General features: G+C 45.4%; 1 protein-coding gene across 2 annotated transcripts in view; it reads right to left on the bottom strand.

The window, feature by feature from the left end:
- The window catches only part of LOC137436458 (uncharacterized), a 201,201-nt gene that overhangs the window by 45,160 nt on the left and 132,956 nt on the right, over positions 1–23,085 (bottom strand). For both annotated transcript variants that reach the window (XM_068130265.2, XM_068130255.2), the window contains exon 13: positions 13,108–13,252. In XM_068130265.2, coding sequence (XP_067986366.1) covers positions 13,108–13,252 — 145 coding nt within the window. The remainder of the gene's footprint in view (positions 1–13,107; positions 13,253–23,085) is intronic.

The raw sequence follows: 23,085 nt of genomic DNA, 5'->3' as shown, positions 1-23,085 counted from the left end.
TCCATCCATCCAAAATGAAGAAAAACCTTTCCAACCCACCATGTTGAATTATAAAGTGCAATTCTCAAAGTTGCGTCTCAAGGTTGCGTCTCAAGGTTGCGTCTCAAGGTTGCGTCTCAAGGTTACTTTTAAAAGGTAATTCTAAAGGGTTTCATTTGTTTCTCGGCTTTGCCTATTTCATAATAAAAATGCCAAAATGAACCACTTTCTTTGAACACCGGTGCAATTTTTTTTCCCTTTAATCCAATATGGCTCCCATATCATGTGACCTGTGAAGCCAGAGTTAGCGTTAAAATATTCTACGTGCGGAGTCCCGCCTATGTTTAAAGTTTCACATCAATTGGACAAGCGGTTGCAGAGAAAACCATTTAAAAACGAAAATATACAGAAGCAGACACAGGCAGATGCAGACGCAGAGACACGGGTGGAAGCGCGCCTATGCACGTGCTTTAAGCTTACTGTACATGCGCATGCACACAGCTTTAAGCTTATTGTACATTTTTTTTGGAGAGTACATAAATATTATTCACATTTATTGCCCTTTTACATCGTTTATTCTTGTCGAAATATGGTTATTTGTGTGCCAGGAAATATATATATATTTTAATCACAAAGTTTCCCATTTTTAAAGCCTCTTTCCATGTTTGAAGAAGAAGCGCAACTAATGGTTCATACAGGGGTTCAAACGGAAATATTTTTCTGCCAAAACAGGAACCCTTTAGGAGGACGCAAAAGGAGCACAAAATTAGAGTAATATTTCTCAAAGCAATAGAAAAATATGTTAAAACACACGGAAGCAGCATACAAACACCAACCACAGCCGATCAAAGGTGAACCAGAGCTAGCCACACCGCGAGACCCATGCTCATGGCTAACAGAGCTAGCTAGACATGTAACAGTTAGATTGCCTGATTATGGTAACATTTTTCTTTGAAAACCTCAACGAGAAGCATTGGTCCATGAATGGGATATGTTACCATTCTAACATATCAGCAGATTCATCTATCTATAATTCCAGTAATCTCTGTGTGTGTGTTTGTCTGTGTGTATGTCTGTGTGTCTGTGACCGCTGTTTCTCGACAACCACGGGTCCGATATACTTTAACCTTGCCAGGTATATTGCTGGGGACCTGAGGATGTGCCTTTTCAAGGTTTCATATTAATCGGAGAAGTAGTTACCGAGCTATGTCCAAAAAACGATTCAACCAATCAGAGAGCAGCGAGCTATCACGTGTGCCGAACGTGCCGAACAGACTCTGCCTCGGACGGCACATTTGAGAGCGTATTCATTTATTTCACGTTGGCAAACTATGTTGCCGCTATGTTGGCGTTAAACTATGTTTTAAAACTAATTAAAACTAATTTGCGATTCTTTCGCTTTCCTGCACGTTTGTGCACGCTATGGCGATTTCTTTACCAAACTCCGCAAGCCGTTCACTTTGGACCAAACCATTTCATGTAAATAGAGGGGGGGATTGTCACTGTACTCGCAAGCCGTTCGCTTTGGACCAAACCATTTCATGTAAATAGAGGGGGGGGATTGTCACCGTACTCGCAAGCCGTTCGCTTTGGACCAAACCATTTCATGTAAATAGAGGGGGGGGATTGTCACCGTACTCGCAAGCCGTTCGCTTTGGCTTTGCGAATGGACCAAACCATTTCATGTAAATAGAGGGGGGGGGATATAATTTTACATATATATATAGTACGGGCATGCCCTAGTATTATAAACACACCCCACTACACTACACAATATATGTACCCCACAGGGAGTGGTTGAAATCTTCCCACATGGATGTTGGGAGAGTTGAAGATCTTGCAAATCATTGAGAATGGAAAATGTAAAATTATCACCCACCCTAGCCATAGCCCAGATTGTCATGATCACTCTTCCAATAGTTTGGATTTGTTCATCACCTCCAACCCGTTGCATTACAGCTACACAATTTCACCTCCAATTGGTTCTTCTGACCACAATCTTGTGAACGTCACTTGACTTACTGCCACTCCTTCTCCGACTAAACACCAGTATTGGCATTTCAATAGTGCTGACTGGACTGGTTTAAGAAACTTATTTTCCGATTTTCCCTGGAAAGACTACTCCCTCTCCTCAGGCAATGCCTCTATCTCTGCTGAAAGTATAGCTGAAGTTATCATTGCAGGAATGGAGGCTTATATCCCCTTCTCTTTCAAGTCTATCTATCCTACCAATTCATGGCTCAGCAATTCCTGCTCTGCGGCCATTTGTGCAAGGGATGCCGCATATGGGACATGGAAAAACTTTTTGCTCCGACTCACATTCAGCTTTCACATCTGTCAGAAATCATTGCAACCATATTATTCATGAGGCAAAGCATTCCTTTATCCAAAAGAAATGTGACCTCATCTTCTTCCCCAAATAGATATTTCTGGTCCTTAGCTAAGTATCTCCAACAAATTATGTCGCTCTACCTTTTAGTTTTTTCTGATTTAATGATACTATCGTTGTCTCTAACTGATAAAGCAACTCTTTTTGGTTTTTGGTTCCCTTTTCTTCTCTCATTCCACACTGGATGACTAACATCCCATCCCACTCTGATGCACCCCTTACCAATCCCATGCCCCTCCCTATAATCTCTTTTCATGCAGTCAAAAAAGTACTCCTCTCTGGACACAAGCACAGCGATGGTTTCTCTTGTTTAGATGGCATTCCTTCTCGTGTCTTGGAGTGTGCTTCAGAACTTGCACCCGTGCTTGCTCACTTGTTTCGTTTTTGTTTAAAAACCCAAGCTTTTCCTCTTTCTTGGAAACATACCTTACTACAGCCTATTTTAAAGAAGGGTGATCGTTCAAACCCTTCCAACTACCGTCCTATTGCTCTGACTTCTACTATTTCCAAAGTCTTTGAATGTCTTCTCAATTTCCTCAAGCACCTTGAATCTCAGTCTTCTATCTGACCATCAATATGGCTTTCGCAAGGACAAGATCCATCGGTGATATCCTTTCTTACATTACAAATGTCTGGGCCTCTTCTCCGAGAGACTTTGGGGAATCCTTCGTTGTAGGCCTTGATCTCTCAAAAGCCTTTGACAGAGGTTGGCATTGGGGTCTGACATCCAAGCTTCCCTCTTTCGGCTTTCCTCCTTCACTCTGCTTTCAGAGCTCTCTCTCCGATCACCATCTCCGTAATTGTTGATGGTTCAATATCTCCCACCTTCCCTATCAACAGCTGTGTCCCTTTGGGTTCTGTACTGTCTCTAAGACTTTTCCTTCTTTTTATCAATGATTTTCCCTCTTCTACAAATAACAAAATGCACATGCATGCCGACAACTCAGCATTACATTCCTCCATGTTTTTCCCATCTGCCCCATCTTCCCTCACTCTATATCTGCATCTCGGTTGATCACAGCCACCTCTTTAAATTCGGTTTTGGACAATATTTCACAGTGGGGAAAATGTAATCAGGGCTTCTAAAACTCAATGTCTTCCCATCTCTCTCTAAAACTCCTCTGAACTCTCCACAATTACACCATGCGATTCAATAATCCTACTAGGTTTTACCCCAACTTCAAATTTATCCTGGAATACACACATCACACAAATAGCTAAGTCTGCCTCAAATAAACTACGAGTCCTGTTCAGATGTTGAAGATCCTTCTCTCAACAGTTACTTCAACTATATAAAGGATTGATTCGTTCTTGTATGGATTACTGCTCTCACATCTGGGGACGTTCTAGCTCCACATACTTAGCAGACATAATTGTTTCCAATGTAATCCGAATTATATACTCTTCCAATCTGACCTCAAAACTCGACCCGCTCGAATTACGCCACAAAGTTGTCTCCCTCTCTTTTCTTCAGATAGTACTTCGATTTCGGCTCCCAAGAACTTGTGTACCTCCACCATAAGCGAGACTACAGAATACTCGACAAACCATGACATCGCAAAATTATTTTTTGGCCATTGGCAACTCAAGGGTGGGTTGTTATGGTGTTTGTTTCTTCCCCTCCACTGCCAAACTCTGGAACTCTTTACCTTCTCATGTCTTTAGAAAAACTTATGATCTTCCCCTTTTCAAAATGCTGTTTTTTTTTTTTTACATGCTCAAAAACTCAGACTATTCTCTTTCTTCACTTTTATATCAATGCAGCTCTTTTATGGCCTCAGACTATATAATCTGACTGGAGCCTTTAACAACAAAAAAGAAATGCACATTTCTACCACACACTTGCAAAATACTACAATTACTTTATTTCACGTGAGAGGAAAATATCTGAGTTATTTTCTTAGTTGACAGCCATACCCGGCTCCAAAGCACATGCTTGTGTACTCGGTTCAGGTATAGCACTAATCTGAAGTACGGCCGAGGACAGGTCTTGTAGAAGATAGGCGGTGGAAAAATTCAACAAAACGACAAGACAATTTGTGTGTGACTATACCTTCATGATGAAGAACACAGCTCTTCCCATGTATAAGACAGCAGTTCTTCAGGTTTGACAAGAGGAGTAATAATTAAGATAAAACCCACAATTGATAATCATGATGATGGACCAATTAAATTTCAAAATCAACTTATAAAACCATGATCTCTATCCAAACACAAAAAAATAGATAAAATACTAAACAGAATCTTAAATGTTTTTCTGCACTTCAGTGGTGTCAAACTTTTATTATGCTGTTCAGAAAATACTGTATAAACATAATCCTATATATTAATACACACACTCTTTACGCTTGTTTTTCAGTCAATCCACAGATTTTCTCAAACTACTCGACCAGGGACAATAAATCCATTTCATAACAAAGGTATTTATCAGCATATGTTTTTTATTTTTATAAATCATTTAGCTGCCTTAACTGCTATTTTACTGAATTGCGAGATGACGAAATCACACGAGCTTGTGATTTAAACGGGTTTATTTATTTAATTTTAACATTATTCCTAACGAACAGAACAGGAATGTGTTAACGCCATGGTTACCAACCTGGGGACCATGGTCCCCTGAGGGGGGGGGGGGGCATGGCGTATTTTTCGGGGGGCCATCGGGTAATTTGAACCATACAAAAAATGTAAAATAAAATATTTTTTTTTTTCATATTGCTTAGACTTCGATATTGTTTTCTTTTTTTCCTATTGCAGATTTGACGTTATGGCTTCTGGGAGTAAAAAAGAGAAAGTATCTTGAATACATAAAGCTTGGATTCACATTCATTACTGTGTCTGGCCAAGAGAAATGACAATGTGTGCTCTGTCACAAGGTTTTGAGTACTGAATCCATGAGGCCATCCAAGTTGAAGTTGCACCTTGAGACGAATCACGCACAAGATGCAAAGCAGGATCCCGAATTTTTCAAGCGGCATGAAAGAAATTTAAAGCGACAGAAGTTGGATGAGGGAGGAGATTTTCACCAACAAAATGTAGCAACTGTTCAGGCTTCTTATGAAGTTTCTCTTGAAATTGCAAAGAAGAAAAATCCCCACTCGATTGGGGAGACACTCATCAAGCATTGTACCCTCCTCATTGTCGAACAGGTTCTTGGCAAGGCAGAGGCTCGAAAAGGTGTCTATCGAATAACACAGTGCAGCGTCGTATCCGTGACATGTCAGAAGATGTGAAACAACAGATCATCAATGAGATTAAGGCAGCGCCATTCGGCTTGCTTTCTTTTCAACTTGATGAATCGACCGATGTTAGTTCCTGCTCCCAGCTACTGGCATTCGTTCGCTATGTCAAGGGAGATGATATCAAGGAAGAATTCTTGTTCTGCAGTGCCCTGGAAACAACAACAAAAGCTAACGACGTCATGGAAAAAATTAAGTTGTTCTTCGATGCGGGAGGAATTCAGTGGGAGAATGTATGCGTTGTCTGTACTGACAGTGCTCCTGCCATGATTGGTTCCAAATCCGGATTCCAAGCAAAAGTGAAGATGCTGGCACCACAAGCGAAAGGAAACCACTATGATTCATCGCTTCGCCCTGGCTTGTAAGACTCTCCCTCTCTCATTGAAGAAAGTTCTTGAAGTTGTAATCAAGATTGTTAACTACATCAAGGAGGTGGCTCTCAACACCCAAATGTTCAAGGAGCTGTGCAAAGACATGAAACGCTGCTGTACTATACTGCTGTATGCTGGCTTTCAAAAGGGAATGTTCTGAACCGCGGCCTTGAACTTCGTGCGGAAGTCAAACATTTCTTGAATCTTCAAGGGAAACATGACCTCCTGCAGCATTAAGATGAAGAATTGTGGAACGAATGACTCGCTTATCTTGCTGATATTTTCGAGCAGCAGAACAAGCTGAACCTCAAGCTCCAAGAAAGAGCGACTAATATTATTCTTTTCCACGATCATCTCAGAGGATTTGTTGCCAATCTCCAAAACTGGCGCAGGAAAGTGAACACAGGTTTTTTTTTTTTTTTTTGTATACAAGATCGAGGCTCGTGAAAGAGCTAACATTAATCACAGAAAAAGTCAAACCGACACAAAAAACACAAAATAAGGGGAGCGGTAGACAAGATGGGGAGAGAGGGGGAAGGACACAAACAACATTTGAGAGCAGGGCCATCGAGAGAACTGTGGGAGGGAGAGGGCTTGGGGGGGGAGGTAGGCGAGGTATAAAACATATGGACATTGCAAGGACTTCCAGGAACGAAGTTGGAATTTCGAAAAAGTGTACCTGGGGTAAATTAGTGGGGGTAGAAAAGATCAAGGTTTTGTATGGGGGAAGACAAGAGATGGTGGTGAACAGCTGTTTTAAAGACCTGGAGGGAGGAGTGGGAATGAAGGGAGTGGGGGAGTTTGTTCCAGAGGCAGGAGAAAAGGGGAATGAAAGAGTGAAGGTGAGCAGAGAGCCTAGATTTTGGCAGTTAAGCCATAAGAGGGTTGCTGGCAGATCTTGTGCGACCTGTAGGAATATTTGGGGGACAGAGCACATAGAGAGCTGGGGGAGCAAGGACGGAGAGGAGTCGGTAGAAGACAAAGACCAACAACCTGCCTGCGGTGAGAGTGAAAGGCCCTCGGAGTTAGCTTCATCACAGGAGATTCCAATGATTCTGAAAGCTTTGGCTTCAACAGCGTGAAGCCGAGCTCGGTGTGAGGCAGGAGCACCGGCCCAGAGGGGGGAACAGTATTCCATTGAGCTGCGGATGAAAGCCTTGTACGTGTTGAGGAGCTCAGGTGTGCCAAGGAATGACTTCGCACGATGGAGGATGCCCAGTCGGTGACTGGCTTTGGAGGCCAGCTTGGAAATGTGGTTTTCCCAAGAAAGATCATGGCAGATAGTGAGACCCAAAAGCTTGAGCAACAGAACTTCTTGGAGAGGATTGTTGAGAAAGTAGATGGCAGGGTTTTCCAGTCGGTCTTTTCGGAGAGACATAGTAAGAGTGTGAGATTTGTCAGGATTGAAAGACATGTTCCACTTGTTTGACCAGTCTGATTTTGTTCAGGTCTGCAGAGTGAAGAGGCTGCAGACTGCCGATCTGTGGGATGAGGAATGGAGCGGCAGAGAGTGGAGTCATCAGCAAAGAGATAGAGAGGATTTCCCAGAGTCGGAGAGATCATTGATGAAGACCAGAAATAGCACAGGGCCAAGAACACGACCTTGGGGAACTCCAGCCAGAACAGGAAGGGGGAGATGAGAGAAATCCATTCAGGGCCACACGTTGACTACGACCAGAGAGTAAGTGCGCAAGCCATGTGTGGAGATTTCCATGGATAACATAGGAGAGTTTGGTAAGCAGAGCTGGGTCCCAGACCGTACCGAAGGCACGTGATATGTCAAGGGAGACAGCTCTGATTTCCTGTTTGGCATTGAGGACCTCCATCCATTGTAGAGACAGCAGAAGCAACATGTCCAGAGTAGAATGACCTGGTCTGAATCCAAATTGATGATCGGAGATCAAGCCATTGGAGATCAAGCCACCATTGGAGATCGGAGATGTTCGAAAGAATGTCTGAATTGCAAGACAGCATGGGAAAAGAGCTTGATCCTGAACTGAAAAAATGACATTCTTGGGCATCTGCAGTCACTGGAGCTAGAATTTCACAAGTATTTTCCTTCTTTAGACGACAATGAGGCAAAAATTGTGAGGAATCCTTTTTCCATCAACCTTTGCGTGGAGAGCATGCCGGAGGCAATGCAAGATGAATTACTGGATCTCCGAAACGATTCATTTGCCAAAGACACATTCTAAGAGAAGAGCTTGATGGAGTTTTGGGTGGGAGTGGGTCGCTACCCTAATATCAGCCAGATAGCTATCCGGGTGCTTCTGCCATTCTCGTCTACCTATCTCTGCGAAGCAGGGTTTTCCACGCTGTTGAATATCAAATCAAAACAGCATAATCGGCTCCATGTGGAAGATGACCTCCGCTGTGCCCTGACTGACAACCACGGATACCCCAATTCGTAGCTGAAATGCAATTTCAGCCATCCCTCTGAGTTTTTAATTCACTTTTATGGAGCATGCACCGTCCCTAGGTCCCTAGGTTTGATTATCCGAGTTGTTGTCGAATAGAGTTTCTTTTTGTGAGATTATAACACACTGCGTTAAATAGACACAACAGAGGTTTTTAGTTTTCACATATTCTTGACTTGGAACCTTTTCATATTGTTTACTTGTGTGATTGTTTTATCTTATGCTGTCCATCGTGTTGCTACTGATATCAAAATCTCATATCAAACATGCATCATTCGAGCGACGTTGCTTTTTCTGCTTCTTCCAAAAACGATGTAGTTGGGAGCCAGTAAGGAACAGAAAAAAAAAACTATGGAACTAAATGTTCATGTTGGCGACTTGGAATTCCTCATTTTCTGTGTAATAATTTACCAATTCTCATACAAACAAAATAGCCAATTAAAGGAAAAAACACCTCAGAATGCACCAGAGCATCTAGAAATCAAAAATTTTATGGGGGTGGGGGGGCATGCCCCCAGAACTCCCGAACGTGCTTACACGCGCTCCGCCGGTCGACCCTCGCGAAAGGGAGGGGGGTGCTCGGGATGTGCTCTGGGAGCCAAGGGGGCCATAACACAAAAAAGGTTGGGAACCCCTGTGTTAACTTGGAAGAAAGGGGGAAGAGCAAATTTAACTTACCAATGTTATTTATTTTTAACATCGTTCTTAACAAATGGGAACGGGGACAACGCAGGAATGTTTTAATTGTTCAGGCATTTCCCCTTCATGTTCCTGTCATTTTAGACTATCATTTCTGCCCAATTCAATTAATGTGTAATGCTCATGCAAAAAGGATTGATGTACCCTTTTAATTGAATTACCAGAGGATGAAAAATTTCCATGTTCCACACAGACAATAAAGATAAATAAATAAAATGGGCCAAATACCGCCTCCTGTGCCAAAGTTCCTAGTGTAATGTTAAGGGGAGGAGGAGGAGGAGGAGGAGGAGGAGGAGGAGAAGGAGGAGGTGGAGGGGGAGAGTCGAGCAGGAACAGAGTTGGGAGAGGGAGTTGAGGCCTGAGGGTGGGGGAATGGGTTGACATGTTGCCATGCGAGGTCATTCATAATGCAAAAGTATATACAACTGGAACTCCGTCGACAAAGTCCTTTATAATGATATGGGTATTTTTTTTTTTTGGTATACAAGATCGAGGCTCGTGAAAGAGCTAACATTAATCACACAAAAAGTCAAACCGACACATAAAACACAAAACAAGGGGAGCGGTTGACAAGATGGGGAGAGGGGGAAGGACACAAACACAACATTTGAGAGCAGGGACATTGAGAGAACTGTGGGAGGGAGAGGGCTTGAGGGGGAGGGGGGGGGTGGGAGAGGTATAAAACATATGGACACTGCAAGGACTTCCAGGAAAGAAGTTTGAATTTCAAAAAAGTGTATCTGGGGTGAATTAGCTGAGGTAGAAAAGATCAAGGTTTTGGATAGGGGAAGATAAGAGATGGTGGTGAACAGTTGTTTTAAAGACCTGGAGGGAGGAGTGGGATTGAAGGGAGTGGGGGAGTTTGTTCCAGAGGCGGGAGAAAAGGGGAACGAAAGAGTGAAGGTGATTAGAGAGTCTTGATTTTGGCAGTTTAACCATAAGAGGGTTGCTGGCAGATCTTGGGTGACCTGTAGGAATATTTAGGGGACAGAGCACAGAGAGAGCTGGGGGAGCAAGGCCGGAGAAGAGTCGGTAGAAGACAGAAAGACCACCAACCTGCCTGCGGTGAGTGAGTGAAAGGCCCTCGGTGTTAGCCCCTATGTCAAGGTTTTATGGTCCCTGGTCAAGTAATTCGAGACAAAATTGTCAGAAACACAAAAAGAATAAGGCTATTATTTATGTTAGATGGTTGAAGACCCTAAAATACTGGTGAGGCTACAAATGGGTTGACATGCATGGAGCATGGAAAACCTCCATAGGTTGGCATCCATATAGATGATAAAATTCCTCCTTAATTTCCCCACTGAATGCGGGGAGAAAAGGGATGCCATAAACACCACTTTGCTGGTACTCAAGAGTACTCTGGGAAGTGACGTCACTTCCCATAATCTCAGCAGTTGTGTGAAAATCAAGTCTGGTGTTGTCTCATGCATGTCTGGAAGTGTTCATGATTTGTACCACAGCTCCTCCATGACCCTTAGAACTAAAAAAAAAAAAAAAAAAAAAAAAAAAAAAACTGGGAAAAAAACACAAAAAACGAACATTCGTATTTATAGACAAAGGATTATATTTTAGTTCACAATTTCTTTTAAAAAATAGCATGTACATTTAAAGCAGAAATTCTCAAGTATTACATTCACCAATTCCTAAATTGTTTATGAGAGAGAGAGCGTGAGAGGGAGAGAGAGCGTGAGAGAGGGAGAGAGAGCGAGAGAGAGGGTGAGAGCGAGAGAGAGAGAAAGAGGGTGAGAGAGAGAGAAAGAGGGTGAGAGAGAGAGAGAGAGAGAAAGAGAAAGAGGGTGAGAGGGAGAGAGAGGGTGAGAGAGAGAGGGTGGGAGATAGAGAGGGTGAGAGATAGAGAGAGGGTGAGAGATAGAGAGAGGGTGAGAGATAGAGAGAGGGTGAGAGATAGAGAGAGGGTGAGAGATAGAGAGAGGGTGAGAGATAGAGGGTGAGAGATAGAGAGAGGGTGAGAGATAGAGGGTGAGAGATAGAGAGAGGGTGAGAGCGAGAGAGAGAGAAAGAGGGTGAGAGAGAGAGAGAGAGAGAAAGAGAAAGAGGGTGGGAGGGAGAGAGAGAGGGTGGGAGATAGAGAGGGTGAGAGATAGAGAGAGGGTGAGAGATAGAGGGTGAGAGATAGAGAGAGGGTGAGAGATAGAGGGTGAGAGATAGAGAGAGGGTGAGAGATAGAGAGAGGGAGAGAGATAGAGGGTGAGAGATAGAGAGCGAGAGCGAGAGAGAGCGAGAGCGAGAGAGGGAGAGAGAGTGAGAGGGTGAGAGAGACAGAGAGAGAGCGAGAGAGACAGAGAGAGAGCGAGGGAGAGAGAGGGAGAGAGAGGGAGAGAGAGGGAGAGAGAGAGAGGGAGAGAGAGCGTGAGAGAGGGAGAGAGAGCGTGAGAGAGGGAGAGAGAGCGTGAGAGAGGGAGAGAGAGCGAGAGAGAGGGTGAGAGCGAGAGAGAGAGAGAGAGAGAAAGAGGGTGAGAGAGAGAGAGAGAGAAAGAGAAAGAGGGTGAGAGGGAGAGAGAGTGAGAGAGAGTGAGAGCGAGTGAGAGCGAGGGAGAGCGAGGGAGAGCGAGGGAGAGCGAGGGAGAGCGAGGGAGAGAGGGAGAGAGAGAGAGGGAGAGAGAGGGAGAGAGAGGGAGAGAGAGCGTGAGAGAGGGAGAGAGAGCGAGAGAGGGTGAGAGCGAGAGAGAGAGAGAGAAAGAGGGTGAGAGAGAGAGAGAGAGAGAGAAAGAGAAAGAGGGTGAGAGGGAGAGAGAGTGAGAGAGAGTGAGAGCGAGGGAGAGCGAGGGAGAGCGAGGGAGAGCGAGGGAGAGCGAGGGAGAGAGAGGGAGAGAGAGGGAGAGAGAGGGAGAGAGAGAGAGGGAGAGAGAGAGAGAGAGACAGAGAGAGGGGGAGAGAGACAGAGAGAGAGACAGAGAGAGAGACAGAGAGAGAGACAGAGAGAGAGAGCGAGCGCGAAAAATATATACATACAGTACAAAAAACACAGTTGAAAAAGTAAAACCTAACTCTATGCCATGCAACATCAGATTTGGCAATTATTCTCTGAACAGTTACCGTGGTGCAACTGTTGGTGGTCTTCCATCATTACATGCTGCGAGTGATGCCTGCGGTTTTCAGCTCAAGTTACGACTACCAAACTGCCTGGACCATCATCGGATAAGTTACAGACAGGAATTTCACAATTTCAATGATATATTGCCTTCCTACAAGTACCTAACCGAACTTCAAACTATACACAAAGAATTAAGTTAAGCACCCCTACACAACGAATTAAGGTAAGCACCCCCTAATATATATTCTTTGTGTATATGTATACATTGGCATATATTCTAAGGTATGTGAGATCAAATAATGATTGGTATGACATTAGCAATTATCCATTGATGAAATGCAGATACACAGGGTCTATGAGACGTAGGGTTGAGTCAGTGATCCGATCACGTGGGTCCTACACACGTTATTGACGCAAAGATCGCTAGAGGTCTTCTCAGAACAATGACTGTACGTTAGAAAACATAAACGTCATCCACACTGTCCGTGATGGACCTATAGCTCCATACTTAAATTGAGGTGCAAATATGCCTAAAATTCCCAAAAAATTTCACCTTAAATTATTCAGAATAAAATATTGAAAACGGCATGATTGTTATGTTTTTATGTGACCATAATATCACTTCTCCAGAAAATATAGCAATATCATGGGTATATTACACTGTTTTGACGACAACAAACTTGTAATGTGCGAGGTTGTAAAAAAACGGGGGGGGTGCTTAACTTAATTCTTTGTGTATATTTCTTTTTCTCCCTCTCAACCACAACAGCTTTGACACTTTACAGGTGGTGGATCTCAAAGCATAGATAATGGACATGTGGCAGAGGAGCTGAATTGCTAACGTGGTGCAAAACAACACAAATCGGTCAATCATGAATTGGTAATATCCATGACTCACATGATGCATCAACTCAGCACAACAACATAGACAGCATATTATTCCATTAAGTACACTTACCGAGACAGTTTCCTTGCAAGCAGAGAGAATCCCCACAGTCTTTACCAAGAAAGCCAGGAACACAAATGCAGCTAAAGTCTATGCCATTAGAAGTGCAAGTTCCTCCATGGAGACATGGATTTAGTTGACAAAGATCATCCACCAACTGCAGAAACAAAGGAATCCTGTTGCTTTTCCTTCCACCACAATTTCAATAGGATTGACCAAATATGAATTGAGATAAGTAAATGGAATAGATAAATGGGGGAAACCCCCTCACAAATGAATAAAATGATGTTGAGGATCCCTGCATTAGGGGAACAACAAGGACACCAGAACACAATGAAAGCAAAAATAGAAAGTATATTATTAATCATCAAATTAATTTTAAAATCTTAAATTTGTTGATAAGTAGATGTACCAGAGATGCCACAGCAACACACACAGCAACACACACAGCAACACACACAGCAACACACACACAGCCACACACACAGCAACACACACAGCAACACACACAGCAACACACACAGCAACACACACAGCGCCACACACACACAGCCACACACACACAGCCACACACACACAGCCACACACACACAGCCACACACACACAGCCACACACACACAGCCACACACACACAGCCACACACACACAGCCACACACACACAGCCACACACACACAGCCACACACACACAGCCACACACACACAGCCACACACACACAGCCACACACACACAGCCACACACACACAGCCACACACACAGCCACACACACACAGCCACACACACACAGCCACACACACACAGCCACACACACACAGCCACACACACAGCCACACACACAGCCACACACACACAGCCACACACACACAGCCACACACACACAGCAAGCAATTGGTGATCCACTTAATATTATGGCTTCAAAGTATGAGTTGACATGTCAGTTTCCAAAATAAAAAAATGATTCGTTTCAATCAGTCTCAAAGCAAAATACAGTGCTGATAGCTGCCGGAGTGGGGGAGGTTGGGGGGGGGGGGGATTAGGGGGGGGGGGCAAGAGCCAGCAGGGACAAGTGTGGAAAAACTGAGAAGGGGCCAGGAAAACTGCCAGCGTATGAGTGGGCAAGAGAGCCATCAGGGGAGAGGGGTGGGGGCTAGTGGGGGAGGCAGAAGAGCGGCCAGGAGTGAGAGGGGGCAGGCGAACCGCCAAGGCAGGGGTGGGGGGGGGGGGGCAGGGGGGAGTACAATTCACATATCAATCAATGTACGTTGTAAGCTTTGACAAAAGCCAAAAACTCACACAAATACATTTCTTTACAACAAACCCCTTCAAAAATACACATCTCAGCCAAGCAATGGAATTTTCACAAGTCACGCACTTCCAAACCGGGGAATAAATGGCACCCCATGACGAACATTGTCTGAGAGGGATGATGCCATCTGGAGCGACACTCATCCAACACAACACGATGGGCCTTCACAAAACGATCCAGAAGGGGCATCATGCAACCTCCAAAGCATGGCTAAGTTGGGGGGGGGGGGGGGGAGGAGGAGGGTGGGGGTGAGGGGCACTGACTGCAGGAAATGGTCGAACAAGGTCCCTCCCCACTGCTCCTCCTCCCCAGAGAATGCCAAAGGAGACTTCATTTTCTCCAATGTCCACAACCATTATTCTTCATCCTGATGAAGCTGCACTTGCATGGAAGGAAGGAGCTCACCTCAGAGGGGAGGGATCTCAATGGGACAGCACGGTTCTCACACAAGTCTCACGCTTTTGGGCGCAGAGGTGCGAGGTGGAGAGGGTGAGGGACTCTGGTTTGCTATTGGACCAGAACGGGAATGGGTGATGTGAAGGCCACACCCCCCCCCCTCAAACTGCCACAATATCATTTACAATTAAATTTACCGATATAATTAGCCATGGTGAGAAAAAAGAAAAAAACCCAAAAAACCAAGAGGCCTATTTTTACTAGGAGGTCCAATTTGGTCTATGTGCCAAGCTCGGCAGTAATTGGCCGAGGAGTTTGGCATTATTGTTTGCACGCATGCGCACACAAAATTACTTATTTGCAAGATTCCATTGTCTAAAGCTCATGGAAGAGCTGATAAAGCAAAACATAATATCCGAGTCAATCCATAGTGCATACAGGAAATGTTAGTTGTTGGCAGACAGAATGTTAGTCTCTATTGTTCATCAACTCAAATATTTATTTTTTAGAAATGTAGAAAGCTAAAAGGTGTTTTTGAAAACGCTTCCGTGTCAAATTTTGACTTGGGCCTTTGTTGTTGAGCATTGTTGATTTCAGCCCTCCCTTAACCCTAATCCTACAACAGGGGTCTTTTTTAGACCTCAGAACTACATTTAGATGTGTTATTTCTTTATTAATTAAACAATGTATTTCATGTTTTCCTAGTTTGTTTAACTATATGTCCTGGCAATATAAGGCATCGTTTCTTTGTATGCAACTTTAACATAGGGACAGAAAATTCATTTCTCGGCTTCCACTGGACGAAATCGGCTGCAAATTTCAGAAGCAAATGTTTTCTCCGTCGAGGTAATATGTTGCAAATTTCAGAAGCAAATGTTTTCTCCGTCGAGGTAATATGTTGCAAATTTCAGCAACGTCCCTTTCCGCATTCTTGCGTTTTATTAAGAAAACCCTCGAATTCACGTTGGTGTCTGTCAGTCTATCCATCCATCCGCCCAAAATGCGTTGGCGGTCATATCTCAAAGACTATACATTGAATATACATCGGCCAATATGTCTAATTAATGGCTTTCAAAACAAATTTCACCGAAGTGGCATAGGTTTTACCTTAAAATGAAATATATAATATATATATCTATATATATAAAACACAGTGTGTGTGTGTGTGTGTGTGTGTGTGTGTGTGTGTGTGTAATGTTACCGATAGACTCCGAAACGGAGAGGCTCACGTGCTTGATATTTGGCATAGACATGGCCATTGAGCCTGGGACGAACATGGCCGAGACCATATTTGACGAGATCCATATTTTTAATTCATATTTACCTCAGCGCATTTCAGCGAAGTACCCGCTAATCTCAGCCAGTGCCAGAACAGCTCGCTGATTCGCTCAGAGTGATCACATGATGTTCCATCCCGTCACACGTCACACGTTTTCACGTAATTCAGGGCGAAAAGCGATTGCGTTTTTTCACCTTTATGCGATCGTGTTTTGTGTCGATTTTGTGCGATATGAATTAAATTTTAATTCATATTTCGTGTTTACGAATTCGAATACGAAGGATTTCCCCTTTCCCCTTTTGATTTCGAATACGAATCGAATACGAGCTCGAGTCGAGAGGGCGAATGTATGGGTTGGGAATGTACGGGTCTCCCTTCCCCGCCCGGCAACGCCGGTACTGGAGGGCGTGTGTCACAGGATCGGTGAGTCTCCAAAATCCGCTTCGTGCTCTTGTGAAGATGCAGGACGATGTCGCGATTGTTGTGCTGCTCTCCGACCATGAGAACTGCAATGTCATTGTGGACTGGCCCTCCCCATCCCTCCCCCTTCCCCCTCCCTCCCCCCTCCACCCTACCCCTTCTCCCCTCCCTTTTCCCCCTCCCCCTCCCCCTCCACCCTACCCCTTATCCCCTCCCCCTCCATTTTCCCCCTCCCCCTCCCTTTTCCCCACCCCCCTCCCCCTCCTTTCCCCCTTCCCCCCCCCTTTCCCCCTTAATTGGTGCATATAGTTATTGAGGCACTCCGTCACTGGTAGTTTGTTGGCCAGGTGAGGCCGCAGGTAGACTCTGGGAGCCGGTTAGGTTAGAGTTGAGTGGGGACCGAGGATCCCGGGAGAGAACCCGGGTTGCCCGATGCCAAAGTGGGCACAGAGGGGGTAAGAACCAGGGAGGGCCTTCCCCGATTAGGTAGTCACGAGGAGCAGGTAGGCTCGGGTGGCGGCTTCAGTCGCGGAGGTGCGCACGTAGGTAGACCTGCTGGTAGGGCCACATGACCCAGCCCCGAAATTGTGCAAGGGCACAGAGTGAAAATTTGCGGGGGTGAGACCCAAATTCAGAGGGCACCACAGTGTGGGCAATGGGAAATCGGGTTCTTAGAACCACATAGTTTAAAGAGGCTGATTGGCAGGGTACGACCCCGGGTAGATTAAATGAGTTAACGTTACTAGAGTAGTTAGGAATTGAGAAATCCCTTCGCACCATCCACAGCCAATCACCGAGGAGGACAAGCTCCACACCAAGGCTCTGTAAGCTGTTTGAGTTGAGGCGCATCAGGACGTAATGAGACTGTGTTTGTTCCATCCCTTCCTTCCTGGGAGGGATTGGGAGACGAATTTAGAATTAGAGTGGGATTTGGGAGACAAGACGTAGAGACGGATTGTGAATACAAGGGGGGGTTATTAGGGTGGTGTAGCCAATGGTAGGGTGTACGGACGGCTAGGGACGAGTCTGCTCTGCTCGCTCTTCCACGTCCCTCGTGCCGCACCACCTTGTTTTCCTGTGTGCCATTGCGTCTTTTCCGCTTGCTTGTTGTGCTCTGTCTCTCTCCCCGCCCCAGGACCATTTTGGAGGCCGAACTGTGCAGCACCATCGACCTGAGCAGCATCCCTTCTGCACCTTGCTGCCCTGTCCTTGTTTCATCAGTACAGCTGACCTGTGCAGCACCTTGCTGCCATATCCTTTTGTTTCACCCTTGTTGCACCTGTGCAGCCGACCTGCACAGCACTTTGCTGCCAAACCACCTTTTTGCTGCACCTCATCACTCATAATGGACCACAAGCCTTGTGGTCTTGCACCTCTGCTGTGCAGCATCTTGCTGCAAAATCATCTTGCCCCTTCGGACCACTTGTTTGAGCGGCGTTGATGCCACGCAGTTGGACCACGTGAGAACGGCCCTGCTGGGCAAATAAAAGCATTTTTATTATTGTGTGCTAGGGACGGCGAAGTTCTGCAATATTAGATGGCCCTGTTGCTTCAAATGGCCTGTATGCCGGTCAGGGGGCCAGCCGGTTTGTTAGACGCACACAGAAGAAGCAAGAAGCAAGATACAAGAAACAAGCAGCAAGCATCACTTATGAGTGTGTTTTGTTGTTTTCTCTCCCCTCCAATCTTCTCTTCCAAAAAGAACAGGTCCTGTGTCACATAATTGTAAATATACGTGCTTGTAAATATAAGAATGCTGCCCACAGGCTATATGTTTAGTTTGAAAATTCCGGAAATACTCGGGTAGTTGTGGGCATGAAACTGTTAGGCAGCTGCTCAATGCAATAGGAGGGACATATTTAGTGTTAAAACTGTCGCACACATGGTTCAGAGTAAATGGTAGGGGGAACCACACCTATGTGTCACATTTAAAAGTAAGGTTAATTTTGCATGTCAGGCTCTACCGGTCGTTCCATTGGTGGGTTCGACTCAGAGCAAGTCTGGCGAGAGAGGGGTGTAGTGTTGTGGTTTTGGAATGAAGGATAATTCCCCCTCGGAGGTAGACGCACCAAAACATGAAGCCTCGCGATAGTTCAGTTATTTCGTAGTGAATGTAAGCGTAGTCCTGTCCTGTGTTAGTTTTGTGTTGAGCAGGCCCGTCAGGAGGGTGGTCTTTGGGCGATAGCATGCCACGTGGCAGGCCTGAACAAGTCTGGCAAGGCCGAAGGGAGGCGCTGCAGGAGGGAGTGGCCGGTAAGCACGAGCCGCCAATCAGAGCTCGAGGGGAGTGGCTAACCACGACGATGAGAGGTGGGGTTTATAACATTCGAGTGAGACTCTGGGGCAGGGCCATAAAACCCTGATCCGAACCCCCCCCCCCCCCCCCCACGTGAGTCAGAGCCGGAGAGTATCGTGAGTTCACGTTCTGAGTTACAGATCCCTGAGAGTTCCATGTGAGAGTGAGTGGAGTTAAGTTGAGAACGCGCCGCAGAACGAGTGCATTGAATTGCCGGTGATCAAGATTGTACACAAACTTTCCCCGTGCCCCGTGCTCTGCACTGTATTAATCGCGCGCTCGAGAGGACGACCCGTGCCGGGCCACAGACACGCGATTTCCTCCTGCCTGCCTTCTCCAGCATATGTGCCATGAACGCCAGAGTCATGCCGGGCGAGCTGCCCCGGAGCGACCGACAGCAAGGCACGCGAACTTCTTCTCTTCTTCTCCCCGTGTGCATGAGTGGGCCCTGTGTCTGGAGATAAGTTAAGATCGATTAAGCTTCTGCTCTGTGTCCCCTTTCCTTCTGCGAATCATTGTACATAAATAATAAATCGTGTTATTCCTCCGATTTGACTTTTCCCGTCCCTTCCATTGATTGGCCTCACATGGTACGAATAGAACCGCTCGAATCGGGTTCCATAAAAGTAACGGCACGAGTCACGTGACATGCACACCGCTCGGCGTACTCTATTAAGCGTGGCTTGTGCGAGGTTCGGTCCCCGCTTTTGTGGCAGTGTGAGTTAAAGGTACGTGCGACGTTGACCCGATACCCTTTTTCACGTTTGCTCCGGAAGTGGCGATTCGGCCTCATGGACCCGAAGACCCAGGAGGGAAAAAAGGCGTTTAATCCCCCCTTCGTAACGGGCTCTGGGAGATCCGCAACAATATTATATATATTATTATTATAATATATATATATATATATATATTTAGATATATATATATATAGTTATATATATATATAAATTATAGTTTTTATAGTTTATAGTTTATATATATATATATTATATATATATATATATATAGTTATGGATCCGGGGGACGGCACTCCCGTTAGCAAGGGGGGGTTAATCCCCTTGTCCTGTTAAGCTGGCCGTCCGCCGGTCCTGGGGGTATGACGTCACTTCTGGTCGGTGGTGAGTAGGGTTGTAAGCCCAATCCGTCTTACTACCTAATTACCACCACCAGCCGTAAGTGAGGAGATACTCCCACCCGGGCCGCAGCGTGATTGGATGCGCCGAGCGAAGCGAGCTGCGACTCGGGCCGTTAACAAGAGACTAAACCCGATTATAGCGGTTGGCCGAATTGTGCCACAGGTACTCAATCGGGAAAGGACTAAAGCGATCGGGGGAAGAAGAAACCAAAAGGGTAAGAAATAACACAGGTTTATTTACCATCTACAAGAGGAAACGAAAGAAGGGCATATACAAGGAGAGGAAGAAGCAGATACACAGGGCAGCCTTAAAACAGTCATATTACCATACACCCAGACAGAACAAACAGACTTACACGAATAGGGAATGGGAGGAAGGAATGGCTGGAAGGGGGAGAAGGTTCATGCAGATGACAGGGCAGGAAGGTCCAGGCAGTTGGCACAGCGTCGAGGTCCGCTCCAGGTCGCGCTCCGGTCCACGCTCCGGGCTTGAGGCGAAACCCGGCGGCAGCTGCACATATCGGTTTCACGCAGTTGGACAATGCGAATATATCGCGGTATTGTCGTCGTCAACGGAGCCACTCTCCTGCCTTCGTCGTGTTCTCATCTGGTACCTCGTATTTCGGACCTTCGCACTCACCTCTTGAAGCAGTCCCTCCCAGCCACTTTTATTGGGCATTCCTGCATCCAGGCGCCGGCTCCTATAGGCTATGAGCCGAGGGGTCGACCATGCTCAATCAGAGGGAGGATGGCTAACAGTTATTTTTGGCAAGGCCAAGGTCCCTAGTGCTGAAAAAAATGTGATAGCAGTGTGAAACTCTTAGCCGTATCTGTGTTATCATCACATTTGTCAGATCACCCATTTATCGCTTTTCGGGTCATTTTTCCCGCTTAAGATTTAGGGGGTGGGGTTAGTTTTTTGGCTCTCAAATAATATCACATGTATATATCAGCTAGTGTGGTATATCAGGTAAAATGTTATTGAATTACCTTTCAAATGATGTATAGAAAGTGCCTGTGTGATCTATAGTAACCTCTTTATAATGATTATTAAAACATAATTATTTCCACCAACTCTCAAAACTTCATCACAAAATCCCCAATTTTAGGAATAAAAATAGGCAAAAATCAAAAGGTATGTAAAAGGTATGTTTCGATTTGAGACACACATACAGTATAATTAGAGTCAATATCCTCACACATATGATCATGATGTGCTATGAAATTCAATGCAATATGTGTAGACATGCTAATACGAATGTTGTCATCAATGTCAATATTTTCATTATATTTTAGGTGATTTGCAACCATGACAGCGGTGCACGACATCTAATGTATTTCTCTTTGTAGATTTGTTGGTGCAGAATACATTTTTAAGCAACTATAGCAACTGATGCTTATTTGTAGTAGTGGTGGTGGTGGTGGTCGTATTCGATATTATGTGTCTTTCCAGGTGACGGTGGTGGTGATATTGGTGGTGGTGAAACAGAGTGTACCGCAGATAGACAATTGAACAAATACTTGCAATGGAGATTGCGATCACTCAGAAAGTTCCCAAGGACGTTTGTATCATTCATAAGCTATCGTTAGATGTCAAACCAGAAGATCCGCTCATAAGCCCTCAAACATTCGATTCGTGGACTACATTGCTGGATGCGGCCAAAATACGGAACTATGCACCCATTCTCGACCTTGCTCAGTCGCTGCCAGAGAAGGAGATTCCCCGAGTATTCTACCACAGGCAGTGCAGGAGCGTGTTCACCATGAAGCGAGATTTGGAAGCACTGAAACGAAAAGCTGAATCCAATTTAACCGACGATGCTGCTGCAACATGTTCAGCGAGCAAGAGACAAGCCAGAAGGGCATCTTCGGAATCACGCATCTATGAACCGGATTGTATATTCTGTGGAAAGACCAAGTGGTGCAAGGGAACGTCATCCCGTGAAAAGTTGAGCAAGGCTGTTGATCTGAGAGCAGATGAAACACTGCGAAACAGCGCCGTGCGTAAATGTGACACGAAAATCATGGCTGCCACAAGTAGAGACATTGTGGCAGCTGAAGCACGATACCATTTCTCTTGCTACAGAAGTTACACGAGACCAAGCACTAAAGATGCACATGATAGAAACACGGCCGCCACAAACGAATCTGACTACACTGAAGTGTAGTGTAGTTGAACCTGGCACTACCAGGTTCAACTTGAAATCTGGAGCAGTGAAGCGCTACTATGTCACATCCGAACACAGGAGTGCGTTTCTCCGCCAGATGAGGGAAATGGTGAATGTGAGCAACACACACGTACAACATGCGGCTCTGCAGCAAACACGGATCAAGAAAGATGAGGACGCTGTATCATCACTGATAACTCTGATCCAGAGTTGGGTGAACCCATTCACTATGGCCAGCTCTCTCATCAGTATTTCCACCGCACGCACAGCCCCTCCAAATATTGCCAAGGATCTGGAGAAAGCATGGGAAGTCGGACACAAGTGCTACACAAACTTCAAGATTGAGCGACTTGAGAGCAACCCACCAATCAAGAAATTCCACGACCCTTTGCAACTGAACAAGCTGAAGACTTTCAGCAACCTCACTAAGAAGAAGGAATGCAGAAGCAATGGCAGGGCAGTAATTCTTCAAGCAGACAGAGCTCTATTTGGTAGAATTATCGTGATGGCACAGGGCCGAGATCTTCACATGGCAGAGGTGCTATCTCATCCTCTAGGTCACTTGCCATGGGCCCTGGCGACACCCGAAGGCCTTCTACGGAAAACCAACAAAGCTGCCCTAGCCACGGCCTTGCAAAGGACTGTGACCCCGGCTAAAAGGATACCCGACAATTCGGCAACAATTTATTGATGGGATGCTCCTTATACAGAAGGTGGCAGGTGATCAAACTACATTTGCCGAAGTGGCCATGATTGTCCTATCCATGGCCCTGAAGGATGGATGCAGTAGCCAGAGGATCGATGTCGTCTTTGACACCTACAAGGAGACTTCCATCAAAAACAGCGAACGGTTAACCAGGGGGGAAGAACTTGGACTTGAGCTGAAAAACATCACGGCATCTCAAATTGTAAGGCAATGGCGCAAGTTTCTCAGCTATGTTGGGAACAAGTCAAGTCTTATCATGTTCCTGGTCGAAGAGTGGAAGAAA

This window comes from Myxine glutinosa, chromosome 1 (assembly GCF_964187855.1).
Source record: "Myxine glutinosa chromosome 1, kmMyxGlut1.1, whole genome shotgun sequence".
Taxonomy (NCBI): Eukaryota; Metazoa; Chordata; class Myxini; order Myxiniformes; family Myxinidae; genus Myxine; species Myxine glutinosa.
Note: the sequence above shows the minus strand (reverse complement) of the source record. Positions and strands in the feature narration are given on the sequence as shown.